Consider the following 26,405-nt stretch of genomic DNA (forward strand, 5'->3'; position numbering starts at 1 on the left):
CGAAGGCCACTAATTTCATGTCAAATGAAAAAATAAGTTCACAACCGCCTGGAATTGCCCAAAATATCAATGCTACAAGTGCCGCGTTTCGGGATTTACAGAAGATGGGCAATTTATTCGCATAAACGGTGAGCAGGATCATATTGCCTCTATTGGTCAGCCGGCGATACGAAAAGTTATAACTGAAATCAAAACCCTGAGTGAATATTTGACGACGCAGCAGCCGTAGCGTCCGCAATTTTTTCGTGAACTGACCGTCTCTCGACCCAAAGTACGTTGCCGTCGAAACGAAATTTAATACAGAAATAGCATTGTTCAAGTAAAAATATGCAAAAGTGTCAATTCAAGAACCGTTGGACCGGCATTTTGATAATCCGATACGCTTCAATAGTTTTTGCAATACGACAGCGGAAAAGATTACCAGGAGCGTATTTTAAATTTTGGTGATAAGTATATGACATCAGTTCTCGAAGGTTCGAAGCTCTAGCTTGCAGATGAGATGGAACCATTATATTGTTGCCCAAAAATTTCTATCAAATTTAAACAGTTCATGTATATATTCTCGGTATTGCTCATAATTGTTTGTATGCCCGCCTTCCAAACAAAACAGAAAAAAGCAGGTTACTTCATGCCTTAGATACGTTTGCCCCCGATTGCATGCCCGATAAGGTTCTGTTAGATTCTGAAATTGCCCCAATTAATGCCTTCCAAAAATACCATGCAGCTTCAATTTTATCGGGCTGCGATTTCCAATTAAACCAAAGTTTTTTAGGAAAATTGGAGAACTTGGATTAAAAAAGCTGGTGTCAGAAAATCATGAATTTCCCCTGGCACTTAAAATGATGCCTGCTCTAGCTTTTCGAAAAATTGAGGAATTAGAAAAATCTTTTGAATTGATTGTCGAGAAAATAACTACTGTGGCGGACCAACAGCATTTAGATAGCTTCGTTATTGATAAAATAGACGAGTTTTGTTTTTACGTCCAATCAAAATGTATCAAGTGTCCACTATTGAATCGTCTCCCTACATTTCCCCCACAAATCTGGAATCAAATAGACGCAGCTACTGAGGGAATTGCCAGAACAACTAAAGCTGTTGAGGGCTGGTATTGTGGGATACAAGCCTTGTTCAGAGGATCTCACCCCGAAATTTGGAAACTTTTGTCTAACTTGAAAAAGACAATACGGTGCAAAAGATAAGCTTTTTGAATGCCTCATCCGGGCAAAAACATCCAAAAAAGAAAAAGTATGAGAGCTCGAAAGGAAAGATACAGAACTTGATGGAGATTTACAGGAGGGATTAAACAGATATTCGTTTTTTCAGGGCTATTTTCAATTTGACATTGTTGGTTATTTAAAATATTATTGTGTTTGTGTTTTCGTGTTAATAAAAGATTGAAATCCAGCTTAATATTTTTGAGTTGGCGCCCTCCTTGCGTCGCGGAGTTACATCGAAGCCTCATATCGTGACTCATTAGGTAATTTGATCCCTGGCGTTAACGCTGTGATGAGATCCCTAATTGGGAACACAGTTATTCAGAACATTTAGATATGAAACTTGCACAGCATAGCTGCTAGCAAAAATATCAATCTGGATTTCACTGAATATTCTGTTAAACAGGCGATTAAATTTCGTTTTGAATTTTATTGTATGTCTGCTCAGAAAATGGGTTTTAAAATTTAGTTTACATCCTTTCATTTGAAAAGTACCGGTTGTTCTGTCTTCTAGACAAGGTAAGTTTTGGAACTTTTTTTGATTCAAATCAAAGTGCAACATAAAAGAGGTCAGACTTTTCAAGTGTTCTTTTTAGATCAAAGCCCTTGCTCTCAAATGCAGTATCGTCATTATTCTTCGATTTCAAACAAACGCAAGCTGTTCAATGCCGCACTCTTTAAGGTCATTAGTTTTGTGTTATTAAGTCCTTTGAACTTTAGCTTTGTTAATTGTTCTTTTTGACGCCGACATAGATAAAAAAAGATTTCGGTGTTAAACCGTTTTCGGGGTGATTAAATTGCGGGGTGAAATGACTGAGGGGTGATTATATACGGGGTTAAATTATAGGGGGTTAAATAAATCGGGGTGAAAAGAAGTAGAAGCTTCATATACAAGCCTGAAAAATTGAGAGCTAACTTGTAATCGGATTTTTGAACGAAAAGATCAAGGGGAATAAGTTGGCTATAATTGTTGAGTATATTGACGCATTGGGTATTATCGAAGTGGGTATGTTGTCAAATTCACCTTTTTAAGTAAAAACCTTATTCTTCTTTTCACCCCCCCCCCCCCATTTATTTGAACCCCATATCTTATCCCGATGTCATTTCACCGCTCTATCATTTCACCTCTCTATCATTGCACCCTGCAAGCTAGCAGTCGACATTGCAAGCATGTTTTCTCATTAATTAGTCCCATGTTATGTTTTCGTAGTTTAATATTAGGTCCCATAGTGGGGGGGGGGGGGGGGGCGGCAAAACAACAGGGGTGAAAAAGCGGGACATCAAACCCGATAGTCTTAGATGTGCCAATTCGTACGTAACAACGGTTAGACATAGGTTTGGAATAATTTAACATCAGAAATTTTGAAAGTAACGAGTCGTTATATAACGTCGCCCGGTCGATCGGCCGAAAGAGTTTCGGTAGACCCGCTCAGTTTTATTGGGTGGAACTTCTTTTTGCCCCGGACCACAAATTTGAAACCCTTATCCTCCGTGTAGTTTGGGTTGATAATGACTGGTTCATCTGGCACATTGATAGATGCCCGTCTGTAGTAACCCGAAAATTCACGTGTCGGGGTTGTTGGTTTTGAGTCTGGAATCAATGGTGCAATATCATTGCTTGTCAGACTTCCGGTCTCGGAGGGAGTTGACGTCGCTTTTTCAGATTCTGAACTGTCAGTGCTCTTGAAAGATTCTTTCTTTATGTCTGGTTTTGATGTTGGCATCGGCGGTTTCTGTTTGTCTTTTGTTTCATTCTTTTGGGATGCCGAGTCTTTGGGTGTCACTTTGGGTGCCTCGTTTTTGGATTCCATTTTCTTAGCTTGATCCGGAGCTGCTGGCTGTGGAGTAGCGGGTTCCTTTTTGACATCAGTTGGCGTTGGTGCTTGCTTCTTGCTCTCTGGATTCTTCTCTCCCTTGGTGTTGTCCGCAACTGGAATGTGGGTTGAGACAATGACTGGAGCGTCATCTTTATTGTCCCCACCTTCGGCGGGTTTATCCTTATCTGGAGTGTCAGGTTTTGTGTCTGGCTTTTCAGCCACTATTTTCTCACTCCCCCATATGGCCTTGGCAGTGAACACTTCAGGGTCTTTTGGATCCTGTGTCAAAACAACCGAACCTCCGCTGGCAGTGGTTGGCTTCGTCGTCAGTATAGTCGGCAACATTGAAACACTAGGAGACGATGTTGACGGAGTTGGTTTTTTGGGTTCCGGGGTCTGGATGAAAAGGTTCATAGCAGAATTTGCATTCATTGCAGAGCTGGCAGCATTCCCGCCTACAGTCAGCTGATTGCCCATCTTTGCCGGGTCGGGCGAATGTTGTTTATGACTGTGGTGGGGTAACTTTCCATGAGGACCCAAATTCTTCCCGTGAGAGCGATCTTTCTCCAGTTTCTGAGCCAAGTGGCTCTCAATCTTGCGTGTTCCACCATCGACAATACGACGCGAGTTCTTCAGAGTTCTTCTCTGTGAGCTGATTGGAGACTGTCTGTCTTCACCAGCCTGGCTTCGCAACAGTTCCACCACTTCATACCTAAAAGATACCCATTTCGCCGTTCTTTCCTAGACAATAAAGTCACAAGGCATCTTTTGAAATTCTTATTGAGAAATTACCATTGACAACGCTGCGAATACCTGACAGGAGGTGTTTGAAATTCAGGTCTCAAACCAAAGAGTTTTTTTAATCTTCAAACGCACGGGAAATTCTGCAGTAATATAACAGTTTCTTTGGTTATGATCCGGTTATGTTCTTGTTATGTTCGTTGGTTCTGGTTATGTTCTTTGGTTCTGGTTATGTTCTTTGGTTCTGGTTATGTTCTTTGGTTCTGTTTCTTTTCATTTCTACAAGAATCAATGAAAGTGTGAGCACTGGTATTATCAGAAAATTTATACCCGGCCATTCCACTTTTTCTAACTATATAATATTTACTATGGCACATAAATTATACGAAATTTGATTGTCTTTCTGATGTTACAGGTTTTTTTTGGTCTGATTGTAGGTAGCATACAGTATTCCGGACTACGATTTGTACAAATTTTGGGGAGGTTCCCTCTAAATTAGGGTGGCATGATCAGAAGTTGTTTTGGTCAGGGACGGCCTATGAGGAGTCTGTTTGGCGATAAGCTCAACACAGGCTTCTTGAGGAAACAAGGTTGTTCTGCAGTTGCATGAAACATAGTCTCCAACTGGGAGAAAAGAAAACCACAGGAATACTACAATTTTTCATATGCGAAAAAAAAGCGAGAAGTGACATTAGAACGACCAAGGCAAAAAACACCAGCCAACGAAAATGAAAAGGCCGCGATAATAATGCCAACTAGGAGAGCAGCTTTCGTAATCAAATCGCAATGGATATACAGACACGCGGAGAAGTATGCAAAAAATGAGACAACTTGAACTTTTATTGAGTTCTTATATTTCTGCATCCATCGTTAATGTCTTATTACTCTATGAATGTTGTCCCTTACTTGATTACCCACTTTTTGATTACCCACGTTTTGAGGTTGACCATAGCCTGACCAATGTTGGCTGCAATGATGGTACCACGTGAAAGTTTCAGACGCAAAAAAAGTGGCCATAGTCACCAAAAAAGAGCAATGCTGCTCATAGAAAGAATAGTCTGAGATGTGGGGAATAATAAGAAAAAGGGCAGCTGAGAACAGGCTACTGTAGGCCTAATGCTGTTCCGCTGCGATTACGCAGGAACCAAAATTAATTATTAATCATTATTATTATTTTGTTTGTCTTAATAGATATTTGCGATAACAGAGTGACTTCCATTTTAAATCTATTCTCCCAAATCAGAAATGATAGAACAATTTGCTGAAAGTATTCAATCCCGTAAATAAAACACGATTCAGCTGTCTATTGATGTTTATACTACATGAAGCATTTTTGTTTATTTATAATAATATTCTTTTGCTTTTTATATGTTTTCCAAAAATTACAGACAAAAATATTCAATTAAGATGCGATGTGTCTAACAATTGTAAAATTTAAGCTTAACGAATACAATAATTCGAGAGTACAGGGAGCGTCTTATAAAAATTCAAGAATGATAATCATACAAATTTTTATTTTAAAATCTCTAGAAATTGTGTTCCTGCTTCCTTCTTTATTGCAGAAGTTCCGACATTTTTTATCGATAATATTGACTCTACATCGATAGAAAAAATAAATACAGTTCTGAAACAATAACTTCTAGTGCACTTTTTCTCCCACAGTGGGATTTTTACGATTGTAAATTAACTAAATTTAACTAATTTCATGAACGAGTACAGAAAATTTTCTGAGTTTTCTGACCGCTCGAACTTAAGCAGAGTGTAATGCATATAAGTTTTCATTTTTATTTGCACTTTTGTAAGAACTAGATCGCTGATGCTTATAAGATATTCTTCTCTAGATATTGTAATTAGAATGAAAGATGCTATTGTGTGAAAGTTGCTAGTGTCTTTAAACTACAAAAGCAACAGATCTTCGAAAAACAAAACTTCCAAAAAAAATCTGCATTAATTTTTTAACTAATTTTCATTTGACCCTCGCTTTCCATTTTTAGAATTTTAGAAAGAAATAAATTCTATCAAATTGATGGACAGTTCTATTTCTTGTTTTGATTCTGATTCTGAAAAAAAACTTTGTGAGATTAGTATGCAGATCAAAATCAAATTACTGAGAAAAAAGTGTTGATGTCTTGATACTTTCATGGGAAAGACTATAATAGCTTTAGAAAATGTTTTGTAATATTTTATTTTATTTTTTGGCCAAATCACCCCACTAAAAACTGAATGACTAGTGCGTAATTAAATTATTTGTCTAAAGTTCAAAATAAGCATCCAGGGTAGAGATTTTGGAGAGAAAATATACAAGATCTGCGCTGAATAACCGTGAAAAAGATATTCTTCAATGCAAAACTTTCGCAACTTAGAGCGTCGACCGCACCAAACGCATTGATTGTTTTTGAGATTGTTGATTTTTAGAGTTGAAATGTTGTACGAATCGCATTTTCACCATTTGGCTCCCATTTGGTCACCAAACTCAAACATCTGCTTAGAAGTCTTTTTTTTCTTACAATGTGCCACCATTCATTTATTATTATTATTATATTTCTTCTTGTATTTAATTCAGACTCACTCCACTTTATTGGGAAATATATTTGTAGAAATTTTTAAAATTAGTGGTTTTTAGTAGTCAACTTTAAATTTTCACCGTTTAAGAGCTTAAAAAATATATTTCATAGTTTTCTTATTAAAGAGAAGAGCAGGAAAATATTGTATTGCAAAAGACCAACAGCATCAAAATAATTGTGACAATAAATTTTAAAAAATGTTTTAAAAGATGAGATCAATATTTCTAACTCATTTAATAGAAAAGAAGAGAACTGAAGGTAAACGGTTCGTACCTGAAGGCAGAAATGTCCTGTTTGATTTCATTTAAGTCGTCTTCAGTTACTGGCTCTACGTCTGAACTCTTCTTCACATTGGCAATGTACCTTTGGGTCAGGTTGGTTAGCACGTCCTGGTACTTCCGCTCCAACTCTTTCATCCGAGAGGCCAACTTCGTCTTTTTCTGCCTCTGTTCCAATTCTTGGAGATCTTTCACGCACAGGGTACGTACCTCAAAGAAGAAACTCACAAATTTGTACCTCGTACCATCATTTTCTTTTATAAGCTCTGACGTGTTTGAAAATATATAGAGGAAGTTCAAAAACATATACAGAAAATAATATGCAGAAAAAATGTAGATATAAAAGTTCATATCTTGTGAAGGTTAATCAAGTAATATTATTGCGGCGAAGAGGCAAGAAATCAAAAATGAATTGCCACAAAATTTTTTCCGCTTCTTTCATCCTAGCTTTTAAATTTCATTTTGTCTCGTTTTTGTCATTTTTTAATGATGAACTGCCTTATCATTTAAGTGGTGGCTGGTTAGTTTGAATCGGTTCATTTTGACTTCAACACACTGAATCAATTTTTAAACAATATTGTATGTTTTGGAATCTAAATTTTCTACCTCTTTTTAACATAAATTTCAAAAGATCTGCACAAAGTTCTCTTATTTAAAATACATTTTAAGGACAGTTATTTGACGAACGGCGTATATCGGTGGCTCAAACAAACAGCACAAATTCATAAAAAAATAAAAAATCGTAGTCAGCAACAATAAGTGACACATTTCCAAATTATCTAAGAAAACATCTAAATTTACCGGAATCGTTCCAGCAATTTTTCTCCCCTGAAATACACGGAAGCTACCTGAACTTTATCTGCATTTTACGTGAAACTTCCAAGCGTCACTATTTGAATTTTAACTCGGATATACCTGAAAAACACCTGAAAAAAATGCCTGAACGGTTCAGGCAATTTCTACTTTTCATGTTTCTTTCCTGACTTTTTACCTAAACTTAAGTTGATAACATAAGTTGAAAACATAAGTTGTTCGAATAGCTTCAAGCATTTTTTCAGGTGCTTGTACCTGAACATTATCTAAGTTTACAGGCATTTATCAGGCGTTTTCCCAAAATGTTGAGATAAAATTCAGAAGAAAAATTGTTGCAATTGATCTTGATCCACTTTAAAAGCAGTTTTGTATCTGATCTAATGATTTTAACCCTGAATCTTTTGTAGGCAGAGCTCCTTACAATTATGCGCCCGAACTTCTCGAAGTCCTTAAGGAATTTAATTGCAGTGCCATTTAGCCAGGCTTGTAACGGCTTTTTGAATATCAACGAAGAAGAAATTGAACTACATTTCTATGTGTCAAATAATACCTGAATGACATAAAGAAAATGAAACTAAGACGCAGAATCTTTAATTCTTCTTGAAAAGCAGCAACAAAATCCAGTTGTTGTAAAAATGTTTTAAAAAGAACAAAGTTTTAAACCGACGGAAACCGACGCTTCTTGCGTTTCAAAATCGACAATAACCGATGCTTATGTTTGAAATCGACGAAAACCGACGAAACCGAAGAAATAAAAGTAAGGGCTTTGATCGGTTTTGGCGACGTAGAAGCGACGAAAACCGGTGATTTTTTATGTCTTTTTCGACCACGGGTTGAATTCTCAACACGGATTGAAAAAACTTTGATAACATATCTGACACGCGCTGTTGATCTTTTGCATTTCTACCCACCGTTATGTAAACCAAGTTAATTAAATTAGATTTAATTTTGGCGCACTTTGAAGTCAATTAAATTTTGGCCCGCTTTGATGTACAGAATAACGAAAAAGGTTGAAGGTTGTGTAGATTATAACCTGTAGAATGACTTTCCAGAATGACTTTGGACTGGGAATGACACTGAATGGAGCAGGAACTGTCTTCCCATCTTCAAAGTAACTCATCCACATCTGAGACCGAGCAAACTTCCACTCAACATCCGCGTGCTGCACTATCTACATCACAACACAGATGTACAATTAAGTTGTTTTTAATTTTGTTCCTGACACTAAGAAGACTTCCACGGCTAAAGTAGGAATAAATTTTATAATCCAGCGCATCCACGTCTCAAACAATGATCCTGGAAAAAAAGTAGTACAAACAATTTTAGGAAATTCCAGCAGATAAAATCAATCATAGAATACAAAAAAAAGATTACCTATAAACTCCAAAAATAAAAAAAAAATTGGAAAAACTTCAGAAAAGACCTTAATTAATTTGATTTGTTTAGATGTTTTCATTTTTTGGTAAACCGAAGTTGAACTGAAATTTAAAACTCTTCGGTGATATTGAAAAACTTTATCTGGATCAATTCAATCTCATTTTTTCTGGACAGTTTCCATTTTCTCTGATATTTCTCATTTTTCTCGCTGATCGCCGGATAAAATTCAGCAAGAAAATAGACAAAGACAATACACTATCAGAATCCGGGCCATATCCTTGATATAACTGAATATCTGAACCTCCACAGTCTAGAAAGATGTATAAAAAATCATCTGCTATATTATTGCTCCTGAATTACAGATGAGCGCAAATAAGTCGAGAATTTAAATCCAATCTTGCTGGGCATTAAACAATTATAAAAACAGTTGCTTACTTAGTACGCAAAAAAAAACTATATTGGTTGCTTTAAACACTAAAGAGAATTTCAGACGTCAGAACAAGCTATTGGTTCTTAAGCCAAAAAGGTTTTTAAAACTAGTGAACTGCACAAGCGTTTTTAATGGATTTCATCAGAATTGAAAGAATTTGTGTGAAGATTATGGGAACAAATTCTATCACTTCTGTTGAAATCCATTAACAACGTGTGTGCAGTTTACTAGTTTTAAAAACCGTGTTGGTTTATTAACCAAGAGATTGTTCAAACGTCTAAAGTTCTCTTCTCGTTTAAAGCAACCATAAGAGTTTTTTGAAGACTAAGTAAGCAACTGTTTCTATAATTGTATTATGCACAGCAAGATATCTTTCCCAATTTTCGAAATTTTATTTTGGAAAGATTTTTTAAATTCTAAGGCAACTTTGCACCACAACGGCACCCATTTTGAATAAAAGATGCGCGCCAATAAATCGAGAAATGAACTCCAATCTTGCTGGGCATTAAACAATTATAAAAACAGTTGCTTACTGAATACGCAAAAAAAACTATATTGGTTACTTTAAACACTAAAAAGAATTTTAGACGCTAGAACACGCTATTGGTTGTTAAGCCAAAATGCTTTATAAAACTAGTGAACTGCACCAGCGTTGTTAATGGAGTTCATCCGAATTGAAAGAATTTGTGTGAAGAATATGGGAACAAATTCGATAAATTCTGTTGAAATCCATTAACAACGTTTGTGCAGTTTACTAGTTTTAAAAACGGAGTTGGTTTAATAACCAAGAGATTGTTCTAACGTCTAAAATTCTCTGATCATTTAAAGCAACCAATTTAGTTTTTTGACGACTAAATAAGCAACTGTTTCTATAATTGTATTATGCACAGCAAGATATCTTTCCCAATTTTTGAAATTTTATTCTGGAAAAATTTTTTAGTTTTTAAAGCAACTTTGCACAGCAAATGCACCCATTTTTGAATGAAAAGTGCCCGCAAACAAGTCGAGAAATTAACTCCAATCTTGCTGGGCATTAAACAATTATAAAAACAGTTGCTTACTTAGTACCCAAAAAAACTATATTGGTTGCTTTAAACACTAAAGAGAATTTCAGACGTTAGAACAAGCTATTCGTTCTTAAGCCAAAAAAGTTTTTAAAACAAGTGAACTGCACAAGCGTTGTTAATGGATTTCATCAGAATTGATAGAATTTGTTTGAAGATTATGGGAACAAATTCTATCACTTCTGTTGAAATCCATTAACAACGTTTGTGCAGTTTACTAGTTTTAAAAACCGTGTTGGTTTATTAACAAAGAGATTGTTCTAACGTCTGTAATTCTCTTATCGTTTAAAAAAACCAAAAGTAAAAGTTTTGTGTATTTACATCTCATAATTTGTTCTTTCTCTACTTCAATTCAATCGAAAACCATCTGTGACACCCTCAGAAAGTTTGGAGTGATGCATTTTAAGTCGCAGGATTGTGCCTATGACAAAGAAAAATAATTAAAGATTTCAATCAGTGACAGATTGAAAAATTTCATGAGTTAAACACAATTAAAGGCGGCTCAATAATCAGTTACAAAAATTCATTTTTTTAGCGTTTGTTCAGTTAGTCTTTGTTTTGTTTTTGCGTTCAAAGGTACTATATGGCGCTAGAGCCACAGAGACAAGATTGTCAGCAACTTCTGAAGTTTAACTCATCATCTTCTCACAATGAAGAGAGTTCAAAAGTGAACTAAATAAAATTTTCATGGTTAGATTGAATCGGTTTATTTTGACTTTAAATACACTAAATCTAATTTTAAACATTATTGTATGTTTTGGGATCTAAATCTGATACCTCTCTTTAACATAAAATTCAAAAGATCTGCTAAGATTTCTTTAAATTAAATTAAAATTTGAGGACATTGTTTTGAGGAACGGCGTATATCCGTGGCTTAAACAAACAGCGAAAATAAAGAATAAACAATCATTATAGTTTTTCGAAGACTAAGTAAGCAACTGTTTCTATAATTGTATTATGCACAGCAAGATATCTTTCCCAATTTTCGAAATTTTATTTTTGAAAGATTTTTTAGTTTTTAAGGCGACTTTGCACCGCAACGTCACCCATTTGGAATAGCTGATGCGCGCCAATAAGTCGAGAAATGAACTCCAATCTTGCTGGGCATTAAACAATTATAAAAACAGTTGCTTACTGAATACGCAAAAAAACTATATTGGTTGCTTTAAACACTAAAGAGAATTTTAGACGCTAGAACACGCTATTGGTTCTTAAGCCAAAATGGTTTATAAATCTAGTGAACTGCACCAGCGTTGTTAATGGACTTCATCCGAATTGAAAGAACTTGTGTGAAGAATATGGGAACAAATTCTATCAATTCTGTTAAAATCCATTAACAACGTTTGTGCAGTTTACTAGTTTTAAAAACGGTGTTGGTTTAATAACCAAGAGATTGTTCTAACGTCTAAAATTCTCTGATCATTTAAAGCCACCAATTTAGTTTTTTGAAGACTAAATGAGCTACTGTTTCTGTAATCGCATTATGCACAGCAAGATATCTATCCCAATTTCCGAAATTTTATTTTGGAAAGATTTTTTAGATTTTAAAGCAATTTTGCGCAGCAAATGCACCCATTTTTGAATTTTGAATGGCAGATGCCCACAAACAAGTCGAGAAGTTAACTCCAATCTTGCTGGTTATTAAACAATTATAGAAACAATTGCTTACTTAGTACGCAAAAAAAACTATATTGGTTGCTTTAAACACTAAAGAGAATTTTAGACGTTAGAACAATCTATTGGTTCTTAAGCCAACAAGATTTTTAAAACTATTGAGCTGCACAAGCGTTGTTAATGGCTTTCATCAGAATTGAGAGAATTTATGTGAAGAATAAGGGAACAAATTCTATAACTTCTGTTGAAATCCATTAACAACGTTTGTGCAGTTTTCTAGTTTTAAAAACAGTGTTGGTTTGGTAACCAAGAGGTTGTTCTAACATCTAAAATTCTCTTATCGTTTAAAGCAACCAATATTGTTTTCGAAGACTAAGTAAGCAACTGTTTCTATAATTGTATTATGCACAGCAAGATATCTTTCCCAATTTTCGAAATTTTATTTTGGGAAGATTTTTTAGTTTTTAAAGTAACTTTGCACAGCAACGGCACCTATTTTTGAATGGCAGATACGCGCAAACAAGTCGAGAACTTAATTCCAATCTTGCTGGGCATTAAACAATTATAGAAACAATTGCTTACTTAGTACGCAAAAAAATATATGTTGGTTGCTTTAAACACTAAAGAGAATTTTAGACGTTAGAACAAGCTATTGGTTCCTAAGCCAACAGGGTTTTTAAAACTAGTGAACTGCACAAGCGTTTTTAATGGCTTTCATCAGAATTGAAAGAATTTATGTTTAGAATATGGGAACAAATTCTATCACTTCTGTTGAAATCCATTAACAACGTTTGTGCAGTTTACTAGTTTTAAAAACCGTGTTGGTTTAATAACCAAGATATTGTTCTAACGTCTGTATTTCTCTTATCGTTTAAAAAAACCAAAAGTAAAAGTTTTGTGTATTTACAACTCATAATTTGTTCTTTCTCTACTTCAATTCAATCGAAAACCATCCGTGACACCCTCAGAAAGTTTGGAGTGATGCATTTTAAGTCGCAGGATTGTGCCTATGACAAAGAAAAATAATTAAAGATTTCAATCAGTGACAGATTGAAAAATTTCATGAGTTAAACACAATTAAAGGCGGCTCAATAATCAGTTACAAAAATTCATTTTTTTAGTGTTTGTTCAGTTAGTCTTTGTTTTGTACTTGCGTTCAAAGGTACTATATGGCGCTAGAGCCACAGAGACAAGATTGTCAGCAACTTCTGAAGTTTAACTCATCATCTTCTCACAATGAAGAGAGTTCAAAAGTGAACTAAATAAAATTTTCATGGTTAGATTGAATCGGTTTATTTTGACTTTAAATACACTAAATCTAATTTTAAACATTATTGTATGTTTTGGGATCTAAATCTGATACCTCTCTTTAACATAAAATTCAAAAGATCTGCTAAAATTTCTTTCAATTAAATTAAAATTTGAGGACATTGTTTTGAGGAACGGCGTATATCCGTGGCTTAAACAAACAGCGAAAATAAAGAAAAAACAAAAAAAAAATCGTTTTTTGAGGAACAGCGTATATCCGTGGCTTAAACAAACAGTGAAAATAAAAAAAATCGTAGTCATCAACGTTAAGTGACACATTTCCATCTTATCTAAGAAAACAACTGAAATTACCGGAATCGTTCAAGCAATTTTTTCTCAAATGAAATACAACGGAAGCTACCTAAATTTGATCTACATTTTACTTGAAACGTCCAAGTGTCACTGTTTGAATTTAAACTCGGATATGCCTGAAAAACATCTGAAAAAGGTCTGTTCAGTTCAGGCAAGTTCTTATTTTTATGGTTTTTCCTGATTTTTACCTAAACTTAAAAAGCGTAAGTTGTTTGACTAGCTCCAAGCGTTTTTTCAGGTGCTTTTACTTGAACATTATCTAAGTTTTCAGGCATTTGTCACGTGTTCTCCCGAAATCTTGAAATAAAATTCAGAAAAAAAATTGTTGAAATTGACACTGATCCACTTTAAAAGCATTGTTGTATCTGATCTAATGATTTTAACCCTGAATCTTTTATAGGCAGAGCTCCATACAATTATGCGCCAAAACTTTATTTGCTTACTGGAGTTATATTAGGAAAAAAATGCCGTTGTTTGCAATATCTTTGAGGTTTGCCATCCACTTTAATGGTAAGTGAGATCCAGTTTCAATTCTTTAAGGTTACAATCTTCACATTGTTAGGAAAAAGTGATTTAGAGCTCGTTTGGATTTCGAGATCTGGTTTTGTGTCCGTATAAACTAAATGTCACAAAAAAATCCATTCAAATTTGCCTATTTTTAGAATTTTCAGCACACAAGTTTTTTCCTATACCAAATAGCCATCCAAACAAAATTACAAGAAGAGAAATTTAGATAGTTTTTTACAGTCTCTCTCTCTCTCTCTCTCTCTCTCTCTCTCTCTCTCTCTCTGACATAATTTCTAGCTCTAACAAACCTTCTCTATCTCTTACATATGCTTTTCGGTGCTAATTGAATATTTACTTGAACTTTTAGCCACGTAGTTTTTTGACATACTCTAGATATCGCACCTTCATATTCATTTGGCTTAAAAATTTTACAATAAACATTGATTTGTCATAGTAAATAAATATTAAAATGAAAGCTGTAGAGCCAACAAAACTTTGTTTCATGTTTTTTTCTCAGTTCAAATCTTTCGTTAACTAAACTTTGTAACTAAATTATTTCACAAAACTCATTTAAAAAATGAGAATATAAAAAGTTATCTGAAAATCTGCGGGAATTTAGGCCAGCAAATAGGTTTGAGGCTAATTCAGTATGATTTACTGAGAACAAATTAAGCAGCTTCAATCTTACAGTTTTCTATTCTTATTCAAACTTTTCGTAGCTAATCAAATGAATGCTTTTGCACAACTTTTACGATTAATTGATAATTGTTTTTGGTGAAATTGAAAGGCTTTAAGCCCAAAAAAGCATGTTCTTCACTCCGCATGGACAAATATGCTCGCGGTGACAACTTTCTCTACTGCCCGTGAATTGATGAGATAATGTTGGTTTTATTTAATATTAAATTTCTCCCAATTCTTATCATATTCGGCTGAAATCAGTAATTTCCTGATTTCATGTCGGTTTTAATTCGCTTTCAAAGTCAATGCGAAGTTGAAATTAGTTATTGTTTTTCCTTTGAATGTCCGTTGCTTTCATTTTGTTTTTGTCATCAAATTTAACTATTTCTAGTTGTATTATTGTGTACCGTGAGCAATGAAAGGTTAAAGAAGAACGATAACAAACCATTTGATTGAATAAATACTAAATAATTGATAGATGAGTAGATAATTTGAATAAATAGGAGAAAAAATAAAGTAGAGCAACTTTATTCCAACATCAGAGAAAAAATATATGGCAACATTTTTGTATCGTTCTGATCAGCACGCGAATTTAATCACAAGCGAAGACACAATACTTTTCTGAAACAGTTGCTAAAGTTTGCTTTTAGTTAAAACTATAAGTTTATACACCACTTATTTCCTCTTTTTTCAATTTAGCTTATATTTAGAATTTTCAGCACACCATTTTTTGCTATTCCGAATAGCTATCCGAATAATAATTAAAAAAAAGACAAATTTAGATCGTTTGATACAGCCTTTCTTTCTTATCTCCAACAAACCTTCTCTATCTTTAACATGAGCTTTTTGGTGTTAATTGAAATTTTACTGAAAGTTTTAGCCACTTGGTTTTCTGATGTACTCTTGATATTGCACCTCCAACTTCGCTTGTTTTAAATGTTTTGTATAAATATGGATTTGTAATATAAATAGATATTAAATTGAAAATTGTAAAGCCAACCGAAGTTTGTTGCATGTTTTTATCTGAGTTTAAATCTATTGTTAACTAAATAACTAAACTTTTCAAAAAATTAATTCATGACACCCAATTCTTTTTTTAAAAATGAGAACATAAGAAAGAATTTTAAAACTCCTGGTCTTTGACCACCAAGTAGTTTTAAAGCTAACTCAGTTTGATTTACTGAGAAAAAATCATGAGTTTTAGTTTTACAGTTTTTTTATTCCTATTGAAACTATTTGTAGCCAACAAAAAAGTAGTTGCACAATTTTTTACCAGCTAGTTAATTAAAGTTTGTGTTGAAAATGAAAGGCTTTAGGCTCAAAATTGGAAATTCTTCATTCTGCATTGGGAGATTCGATTCGCATGCGTCAAATAAAGTCTCAACAACTTTTTCCACTGCCTGTGAGTTGGTGAGATGCTGCTGGGTTAATGTAAAATAAATTTCTCGCAACTTTTATAGATATAATTGCTCCTGAAATTAAAAATTTCCTGTTTTCATGTCGGTTTCAATTTGCTTTCAAAAGCGAATGTGAAGTTAATTTTACGTAATGCTTTCATTTTGTTTTTGCCATCAAATTTAATTAATTCTACTTGAATTATTGTGTACCGTGAGGAATGAAAGGCTAATGAGAAACGATAAAAAAAACTTTGATTGAATAACAGTCAAATAATTGATAATCGAGTAGATAATATAAATAATTAATTGATAAAATAAACTGTAGTTTTGTCCAACATCCGGGCAAAAGTGTGAGAACACTTTTATACAGGTGTTGTCAGCACAGGTAGATTCATCAGAAGTGACTACTAATGACCAATGAAAATTCTACTAGTCTGAAACAGGGGCGAAACTTCGCTTTAATGTTAAACCATCATTTTACACCACTCATTTCTCGCCACTCTTCATATAGCTATAGTGGCGAGAAAAAAGTGGTGTACAAAGATAGTTTAATCTTAAAGCAAAGTTTCGCCACTGCTTCAGATTAGCAAAATTTTCCAGTTCACAAGACTTGGCAGGAGAACTCATGGTCAAAATCAGTTCTAAGTTAAGTTGATTTTCAGAAAGTTTCATTACGATTAGGTTTGTACCCACTAATCACCGTTGTATCCACGCAATTGAGTCTTTGCCTTTTGTTTCTTCCCATGTACCCACTTAATTGTGTCTTTAATATTTCGTCCTCTTCAACCCACACAATCGGATTAGGTTATTATTATGATTAGGGTATTATTTAGTTGATTAGGGTTTTTAAATTAAGGTTTTCTTTATGCGGATATTCCACTTTCAGTTAATTTTGACTAAATTTGATGGGGGTGCCGAACAGTCGATAGAGAACCAAGCCAATCAGCGTGCTTCTTTGACGCCAGTATTGGTGGTGCTTGAAAAAGGCCTAGTAGCTCTTTTTGGCACGATATGCCAAAAAGAGCTACTAGAGTAGACAAAAAGACCTCTTTTTGGCTACTCTTTGCGTACTGTTGTTTCTTGGCAACAATTTAGAGCTTCTGTGAAATTTGTATCACAAATTTTCTTTTGCTATTATGAAAAAGTAAACCAATTCCGAACATGTCCGAAAGAGTTTTTGTTGGCACAAAGTTGCCAGATTTGATCATTGGGATCTATTCTGTTTCACCCCCCCCCCCCACGGTGTTTTTACGCCCCCCCCCCCCCCTGTGTTTTTACCCCCCCCCCCCCCGTTATAAATTATATGTCGTTATATAGCTACTATATAAATATAGTTACTATATAAAAAATAGCACGTGCGCCTGGGGGCGTAAGTATATAAGGCTACTACGCTGGGGGGGGGGGGAACAGAATATATCCGATCATTGCACGTGCCCCTGGCGCAGCATTCATCGGTCATGCATGCACTATCGAGTTATTTGATCGATAATTTATGCAAGTGTTGTAATGGCAAGCAAAATTGATTAAATGCAGTGAACTTTACCTGCTCATAGGACAAATTCATCATTGCAATCAACATGTTGAGAAGAATGACAATAGCTATGATGTGGTAGACCATGTACATGGCCATAGCTATGTGTTTTGTGAACGAATGCGACTCATTCACAGACACAGCACTCAAGTCCACGATTCCCATCACAGTCCAGAATAGAGTTATGATCGACTGGACTATTGTGGAGAACTGGCTATTTTGATCAGCACACACCACCCCTCGACAGTCACCCTGGATTATCCGATCACTATTCTCGTACTCCAGGTACAGCAGTTGGTTCAGACCACTTGCAAATGACATGATCACTAACGCGAAGATGAAGAGGAACTTGATGATGTCAATGACCATTCGCCCCACCGAGATCTGCAAAGGTCCCAGCTGGGAATTGGCGATGAACAGGATTAGCAACCTCATCGTACTCGAGATGTTGGCCACTGAGAATAGCGCCTCTGCCACCAACATCGGGTCATTTGAGTTCATTTCCTCCCTCTCAATGTGCAAGTCCGGTCCCAAGTAGACGACCACTCTTAGCGTAATAGTCGCAAGATACAAAGCGTTTTGTAGAAAATCCATAATGTTCCAGAGATCACGTGAATATGATATGAAGCCATTCTCGTATATTTCTTTAGTCTCTGCCCAGACAAACGAAAACACGTAACCCACAATTATCCATTCTATGATATTTGGAGCTCTGTCTCGTGAGCCCATGTTGTCAATGTTAGAGAGCCCTTCTTGAGAAGCCAGGATCAACAGAACCAGAAAGGTAATGTATGACGCGCTGTGATTGATGAACTTCACAAACGGGTTCCGCAGTACCTTAGCAGGTTCCGTGAAAGGGAAAAGCATGTAGAAAACTGCAGTAAAGGGGAAAGATACAGAAATTAAGAACGTGAATCCTGCCTTGTAGAAAATAGATCCTTGTCGCCATCCCGGAATCCCCTGGTACCAGATGTGACTCATCAACTGCTGGCAATTGGGATGAGAAATGAACTCTTTCTGGCGATACTCAATAGCCAGTTTGAACCTAGACAGATTCATGTCACCAGTTGTACTGTCTTTCTCCGATTCTTTTGATTCGTCTGTCATGTCCAAGATCTCTTGAGGATCTGTTGTCCGATTCAGAATCGTCTTCAACTCCTGCGAACCTCTCGTCTGGTCAAGAAGGTCCACTGCAAATTTTGTGCACTGATCAGCTAGCTTTATATAGTCTTCCTTGAATTCAACTTCTGAGAAACTCAAGTGGTACAGCTCCCAGGACAATTCAAAAGCCGTCAAAATTGGATCGTCGCTTGCCAGAATCATCAAACTCGGACTGGCCAGTGCTCGGTACGCGTTCATTCGTGTTTGAGAGTGCCTCAAACTGTCAAATGTTGCGCTATGTACACACTCATAACAACCACATTTCACTGGATGCGGCTTGACAATCGTAGCTCCACGACCAATCAGCAACTTCAAGATCTCATAGTTGTTCTTATGCGCTCCCAGAATTACTGGGGTGATGTCTGGTGTAAAATTGCTTTCCCTCTGTTTGTGACCTTGCATTAGGGCCAAATTGAACTGATCTTTTTTGCCCTTCCCCGCTTTGGGTTGTTTGTAGCTGAGAAGAATTTCGACAGCCTGGACGACCTCCTCTTCAATGGCAAACAGCAACGCATCACCGATTTCGATGTTGAAAGCGAGGAGCAATTCGATGATCTCAATATTCTCATTTTCAATTGCAATATGCAAAGCTGTCCGACCCAACGCGTCCACACAATTTATGTTCAAGTTGAAATAAATTGAGCTCTCCTCAAGATAGTTATGCACACTGGAATAGTCACCCTTTTCCACAGCCAACAGGTACATTTTCTCAGTTGCAGTCGTGTCCGTATCACCTCTGATGATCTTCAAATGGATTCGATCTTTGTCCTCATTGTGGGTGCTGTAGAGGAACGGCATCTTTGTCTCTCATAGAACCCTCTCTTGCCCGCAAGTCTGGAATCCAAGAAAGCATCAAGTAGCCACGGAACCAAATCGATGACGTCACTATAAAGACAAAAAGTGCCTTATTCGCCGCGTTTCAAATCAATTGTTCCTGATGAAACAAACGCCGTCAAAGCCACAGGCGTCTATTTTGTTAACGTTTTCTCTATGTTTTTTCTACCAACGTCGAGAAGGAAATGGTAAAAATAAGCTTGCGCAAACGTTTCCTTCTAATCACAGGAAATGAACGGTTTTAAAATGGAAATAACTTGCAATTTGAGCTTCAAAAGCTTCAATTTGAGCTTCAAAAGCTTCAACTGAGAACTGCTTTGAACGCCTAATGTTGACAAATGAAAATGCAGTTACTAAAACGATCAAGTATTAAAAACTGAATTATGTTTCAAGTGAGCGGCTAATTTAAACGGAGAGCTAAATGCAACTTAAAAACGTGCACTTAGTTAAGTTGGTTTCAGCTGAAATGCAAAACAGTTTAAGCTAATTGAGTCTAAAAGCTCAACGATATACTAAATTTTTTAAGAACTAATGCTTCCATTATCACGACTGAACCGCAATTTGTGAGTTCATTATATCCGTGAAAGAAAATTTTCTCGATGAGGAAATGGAAAAAATCTGTGGTGGTTGGGGAAATTTCTTGGGATGCGTATGTGAACATAAAATTTAATTTAATACCTCAAATTATAGTTCATCATATCTAAGTACCATGCAGCACAATAATTTCAAATGAGAAAAATATGAAGATGAAGTTGGGCACAACAAGAGGCGTCCCAAAAATCATCCCGGTAACGTCACTACTTGGCGGCATTAGTATTCTGTTTCTGATAAAGCCTGAAGCTTCACATTATTGTATCCAATTTCTGCTGTTAAATATGTCAGACTTCATTAAAAGATTTCAATTTTTTTTTCGCTTAGCAGGAAATATGGGCGAAAAAAAAACAATGTATAATACTGATATCAAGTAACCGTTGCCTATGGCAAAAAAAACGAAGTGGAATAAATTTCCTTTTTTCCTCCTTAAATGAAGAAACAAGTTTTTAAAGCAACTTTTGCTTCAACAATTGATTCAGCGTCTCTCATCATGAGCTGAGGTTCATTACAAAAATTGCGGTATGTAAAAAACTACTTGTGAGACTTGTTTCATTGATACTATGTTTGACCAGCTGATTATAACAGTATTTATTGGCTCAAAAATATATCGTTGAATTAAACAAACAGTAGAGAGTATGACTGGAAATTTTTGAAAAATTAGTTAATATTGCTTTTTTTATGGAAATTTTAAGAGTTGTTATTGAAAGACGGCTATTCTTTGAACAGCATAAAATAACTAATTACCGAAAATTTCTCAATTGAGCTCCATTTTCTTTTTTGTTCTTTTCGTAAGCAATTTTGTTCAGAAAACAAAAGTTTTCCATCAAAAGTTTTTTCTCAAAACGAGAGAACATTAGCAACTGACCCAAGGACCGTGTGGGTTTTGTTTTGTAAAACATAGACTCGTTTGAACAAAGTTAACCTCCGTGAAATGGCGAGACTTCACATTTTCCATCCAGAAACCAATCCAACAACAGAAACTTTGAATTTTTAGGCCTCAAATTGGTACGGTTATTTAATAAATTATGAAAAAAATAGGGTTTGAATTTTTTGAAGAAAAACGGTTAAAAACACTGGAGGTCACTTTTGAAGGATTGAGTTAATATCATTAGTAGCTTTTACTCCTTGAGATGTAATCTGAAAATCAGCTCCTAAACAGAGATATAACGTAATCTTTCTCAAATTAGAATTAATAAAACACTCTAGAAGAATCTGAATCAAAGTTAGGGCACTTTATAGTACTTTTATAATATTTTCACAACTGCCCATGGGATATTGTGTTTCTGTTAACAATTGCTTCAATTAAACATGGCTGCAAAAAGCATTTGGACAAAAAAAAATTTGATATAGCTTGAGAGACATGTTTTTGAAGAGAAAAATAATGACAGCAGCGCGATAAAGAACCCTCTACAATTTTAAACTCTAACTTTGTAATTTTGTTATCATAGTTAGGCCGCTTTATAGTAGTTTTACAAAATTTACCGACTGCCCAGGAGAGATTGTAAATCCTTTAACAATTGCTTCAATTAAACCTGGCTGCAACAAGCAGTTGGACAAAAAAAACTTCGATATAGCTTGAGAGACATGTTTTAAAGAGGAAAATAATGACAGCAGCGCGATAAAGAACCATCTACAATTTTAAACTCTAATATTGTAATTTAGTTTACAACGTTAGGCCGCTTTATAGTAGTTTTACGAAATTGTCCCGACTGCCCAGGAGAGATTGTGTTTCTGTTATCAATCGTTTCGATTAAAATGGGCTGCAACAAGCAATTGGACAGAAAAGTTGTTCGATATAGCTTAAGAGACGTGTTTTTGCGGACGGAAAGAATGTGGTATCAGCGTGATTAATTACCCTTTACAATTTTTAACTCTAATTTTGTAATTTTTCAAATCAAAGTTAGCCCGCTTTTTAGTCGTTTTACAAAATTTTTACGACTGCCAAGGGAGATTGTGTTTCTTTTAACAATCGTTTCAATTAAATTTGGCTGCAACAAAAAGTTGAACAGAAAAATTGTTCAATATAGCTCGAGAGATTTGCCTTTGTGGAGGAAAATATTGGAAGCAGCTCTAATTTTGTATCTTTGTCTATTTTATGAATAAGGAAATCTTACTATAAAACTATTTGTTTCATGCAAATTTTTTGTATTTTTGAACTTAAATTATTGAATTAAATGATACAGCAATGATACAGAGTAAACATGAAAAAATATTCAAGAGTTACTATAGGCAACAACTTTGACAAGGAGCGATTTGAAAAAAAATTAAAATAGTTTTGAAGTAATATACAGTGACGGCACACCATTTGCGCCCTAATAATGTATAAAATGATGAAGACCAAACAAAGGTGCTTTTCAAAAATAGGTTCTTTTTCTGTTCTTTTAATCATACAGGAAAATCAAAATTGGTAAATCATAATAAAAAACGCCGACCAATAATTGAAAATTAGGTAGTCGGTGTTTTTTTTCTACGAATCATTGGTTTCAATTACACTTCTGCTGAAAAGTGGCTGAGTTTAATTTCAGTTTGCTTTTTATGAATTTTTTGATTAAAAAAGACAGTTGTTGTTGTTGTTTTTGTGTTTTTTTGAATTATTAAATATTTTTTATTTATTGTTTATAAACTATTTATTAAATTAAACTCCGTGTCCGAAAAAAAACGTTCATAAAGAAAAATTAAGTGCAAACACTCGCTGTTCTTAAGCGCACAAAATTTTGTCTAAAATTGCGAAATTGAAGCTATAGCAGGCAAGGAGTCCTTTCAGATAAAACAACCTGAGCATCCAATTGATATCTTCTATTCTTGCCATCCACTTCTTCTTTTTTGTGCCATCCATTGCTATTTTGTAACGATAGAAGTTTAAAATTTTTTTGGCCAAGCTACTTATATATACACTCATACCACAACATTTGCTATACACTTGTATACATGGTCAGTTGCATTGGGTTTTTTCTTTCTTAAAACTCCAACTGACCTGATAAAACTTCAATTGAGTTAAGATCTTTTTGCTAATGCATGGGTGGGAGGAGTACAATCTATCAATATTCTTTTTGAGAAAACTCTCCACTGAGAAAATTCTCCGGAATTTTAATGGCATTTGACGAACGTTGAAACATTAGTGGATGTTCCAGAAATCGGTAAAATCGTCCATGGTATAACTCATCGAAGTGTCAACGAGAAAACCACTGAAAACTGCCAAGCTACCGTCATCTCTGATACCCATCACATAGATGGTATGTTTTTTTTATCAAATGTAACCTTGGTTTCTGAAAAATGGTTTTGTGTTTAGAGAAAATAAATCAGAGCTTGTGATAAAAGTTAACATTCTTTTAAATTTTTAGTTTCTGCTTTTTTGAAGTTGGTTGTATCTGATGTAAAATTTAGAGCAAGTTTAAGCATTTCAATCTTCAGGATTAACTTCATGGTAAGAAAACGAATTAATATGAAGAACGCTCTATATATATATATATATATATATATATATATATATAAATATAAATATAAAGGGGGTTGGAAAATTGATTGCTCTTTGGCGCTAAATAAGTGTCAGAAAATGAGCATTGTTGATAAAAACTTGACATTTCAAGTTAACCTTATTTATATCTCTGAAACATTTAAATCGTCGAAATATGATGGCATCAGATTTTGTAAACGAAATTAATTTTTTTTGTTCCGAATGAATCGCTATATCCGTCAAAAAATAATTTATGAACGTTTTTTTTTGGAAAGATGACAAATCCGAAATTTTTTCCTTTCATTTATAAACTGATTTGGCTGACGAGAACAGTATTGAGCTGGCTGGTTTTAGTAGGATTTATAGGAAAGATAACAGCTATTAGCGTCATTTTTAGGACATGGAACAAGTGTGTACTTATGGAATTTAATATTTATAATCCTGACAGTCAATTTTAGATATACTTGCTTGGCGATAAATTTTTAAATGCAAGAAAACAGAAGGTAATTTGCTTCCATATTTTTCCATCTCCTCCACTGTTGATTGGTTTGACAAATTTAAAGATTTCATCCGTCTCGATTTGAGGAGTGTCTTTTTCTAAAAATAATTTTTTGATGCAATCTTTCAATTTATATGCAAGTGTGAATCACCGCGGTTCCCTTTAAAGTAAGTTATATTTAATTAATCTGTGAGGTCAGAAAAAGTAAAAATTGCAAATTTTTTTTCATTACTCGCGTGCAAGAGTATGATATCCCACTATTTTTTGCTCTGAAATGCGTCGTTTGCAAATAGTTTTTGCCATTGATAAAAAACTTAGCGTTCCCCGACCGTTTGGTGTTTTTTTTAAAAAATGAATTCAAGTTGTTAAGGAATCTGAGTTCTCTTAAAGAACTCAAGATTTAAGCGATTTACGTTTTGGTGGGAAACTTCAAAATGGGGGAAATTGAGACTCTCTGACAGTTTGTCTTTTTGTGCAACTACCGATGATAAGAATGCAAAAAATTAAAAATGTAGGTTTGTAAAAACTTTTTGCTCACCAAATACAGCGTCATCAGTACGCCACGAAGTATTAGCTTCGTTCCAGTTCAATAAACCTGGTACATCATAACCGGTTTTGTATTTATGCAATATTAGTGTTGTCAAATTTGTCAAAACTTATTGTACTCGGGCACAGGTGCGTGACCCAAATGCGCACTGATCAGTCTGACCCGACTGTGATCAAATCAAATTGAGTCGCGCACTTTTTATCAGACCCAATTCGGTTGCTCACGGGGTTCCAGACTTATCGCTTATTACTGGAGGTGCCAGACTCACTTGAGTTGTGCACTGTTGTTTCAAACTAATTTTGGGTTGCGCACGGGGGGTAACCAGGCTAACATTTCTTATTACTGAAGCACCAGTAACACTTGCTAAAATATTGCTTTGTGAAATATGGGCCTTGCTTTTTTTATGCCATCTGAGCTCATCAGAAAGCATTTTCCCATGAAAATCAAAAGACTTCAACTCAACCATACGAAAAAAATGCGAGCATTTCTCGAAATTTGTCCTTTCAGTTGTTCATTAATACTAATTTTTCGGGGACTGGCTGTTTTCTGGAGCTCAATATCTTGTTTCTGATCAGTTTGTTGAGACTTGACAGGGTTCTGCTCAGACCATACAGGCGTTCAAAAGAGTTCTGTTCAGACTATCTACACCATATCACTACAAAATCCAGACTCTGTCTGTGCTCAGACTACTCAGACTCTTGATTGGGCTCTGACCAGAGTACGCAGACTTTGGATTGTGTCGATCGGACATACCCAGAACGTAGAGGAGCCTCCAGACACAGCATTACCCTCCCGTGCGCGAACCATGTAGGTCTGGGCATGGGTCGCATGGGTCGCGCACTTCAACCTAGATAATCTCTTGAAAATTCAATAAATTCGAATACATTTTTTTCCTCAACGAAAAGTAGCCTCAACGTCAGCGCTCTGTCTTCTCTCATTGACACCTAAATTGGTGTTTTGGCCTTATTTTAATTTATTTAGCTTCTAAAATTCTGATGTTTTTTGATTTTGACTCACCTTGCTTAACTGTTTCGAAAAGACCGTAACACCCGCAATTATTTCTTTGTTGACAGAAACTGCATTAATATGCTGACTTATATGCCGTTCTCCTTGTATGCATTAACACTGATTTGAAATGTAAAAGAATGTTAAAAAAATGATAATGAGTTGGTTGCTAAACAATTTTGACAAAATCAGTCGAAACGGGAAGGTTTTGCAACGTTGTCAGCGCCGTAAATATAAATAAACAGCGTAAATATAAATAAACAGCGTGTTTATTTTGTTTGTTCAAACTACTGAGTTAGAGACTATGTTTTGCTTAAAAAAGGCGCAGTTCATAATTTCCTGTTTCATTTTACCGGTAGACTATATTAAAGCCGTAATTTACATTCGCCATATTTTGCTGACATTATGTTGTTTACAGTTTAAGAAGGAAAAGAAGAAACAGGAGAAATGGAAGCACAGCATTTGATAGATGGTTTGTTTCACTCAAGTAAGCAACAAACTAAGCGTCAGATTATGGATAGCTAGGAGAGAAGTACAATTTACAAGTGAGGCAAATTAAGAAACCCATTAGCAAAAAAACTGGGGGAGGGAGGAGGGTGTTCCCAAATATTTAATTTCCCTCCTTCCCTTCAAAGTCAAACCTTTTCAAATTCAATCAAAATCAAG

General features: G+C 35.1%; 1 protein-coding gene across 2 annotated transcripts; it reads right to left on the reverse strand.

Annotated features, from left to right (window-relative positions):
- Positions 1-2,467: 2,467 nt before the first annotated feature.
- Positions 2,468-26,095, reverse strand: LOC142334704 (short transient receptor potential channel 4-like). 2 transcript variants are annotated; one of them, XM_075382946.1, is made up of 5 exons: positions 25,752-26,095; positions 17,658-19,691; positions 8,461-8,598; positions 6,610-6,824; positions 2,468-3,743 (listed from the first exon to the last, which is right to left on the reverse strand). In XM_075382946.1, exons 2-5 carry the CDS (start codon positions 19,602-19,604, stop codon positions 2,594-2,596), a joined length of 3,450 nt encoding a protein of 1,149 aa, XP_075239061.1. In that variant the 5' UTR covers positions 19,605-19,691; positions 25,752-26,095; the 3' UTR covers positions 2,468-2,593. The 2 variants fall into 2 exon arrangements, with proteins under 2 accessions (XP_075239061.1, XP_075239062.1); XM_075382947.1 differs by lacking the exon at positions 25,752-26,095 and having other exon boundaries at positions 17,658-19,885.
- Positions 26,096-26,405: the final 310 nt, after the last annotated feature.

The sequence above is a fragment of the Convolutriloba macropyga genome, chromosome 2 (genome assembly GCF_964194025.1).
Source record: "Convolutriloba macropyga chromosome 2, txConMacr16.3, whole genome shotgun sequence".
NCBI lineage: Eukaryota > Metazoa > Xenacoelomorpha > Acoela > Convolutidae > Convolutriloba > Convolutriloba macropyga.

Bases quoted from the DNA above. Each gene is read 5' to 3' on its own strand.
- LOC142334704 (XM_075382946.1), bottom strand. From the start codon at position 19,604: ATGCCGTTCCTCTACAGCACCCACAATGAGGACAAAGATCGAATCCAT. The intron at 8,599-17,657 runs GTAAAGTTCACT...GTTGTGATGTAG, and splicing joins TGAATTTGTCCTATGAGCAG to ATAGTGCAGCACGCGGATGT. The intron at 3,744-6,609 runs GTACGAACCGTT...GGTATCTTTTAG, and splicing joins CAGGACATTTCTGCCTTCAG to GTATGAAGTGGTGGAACTGT.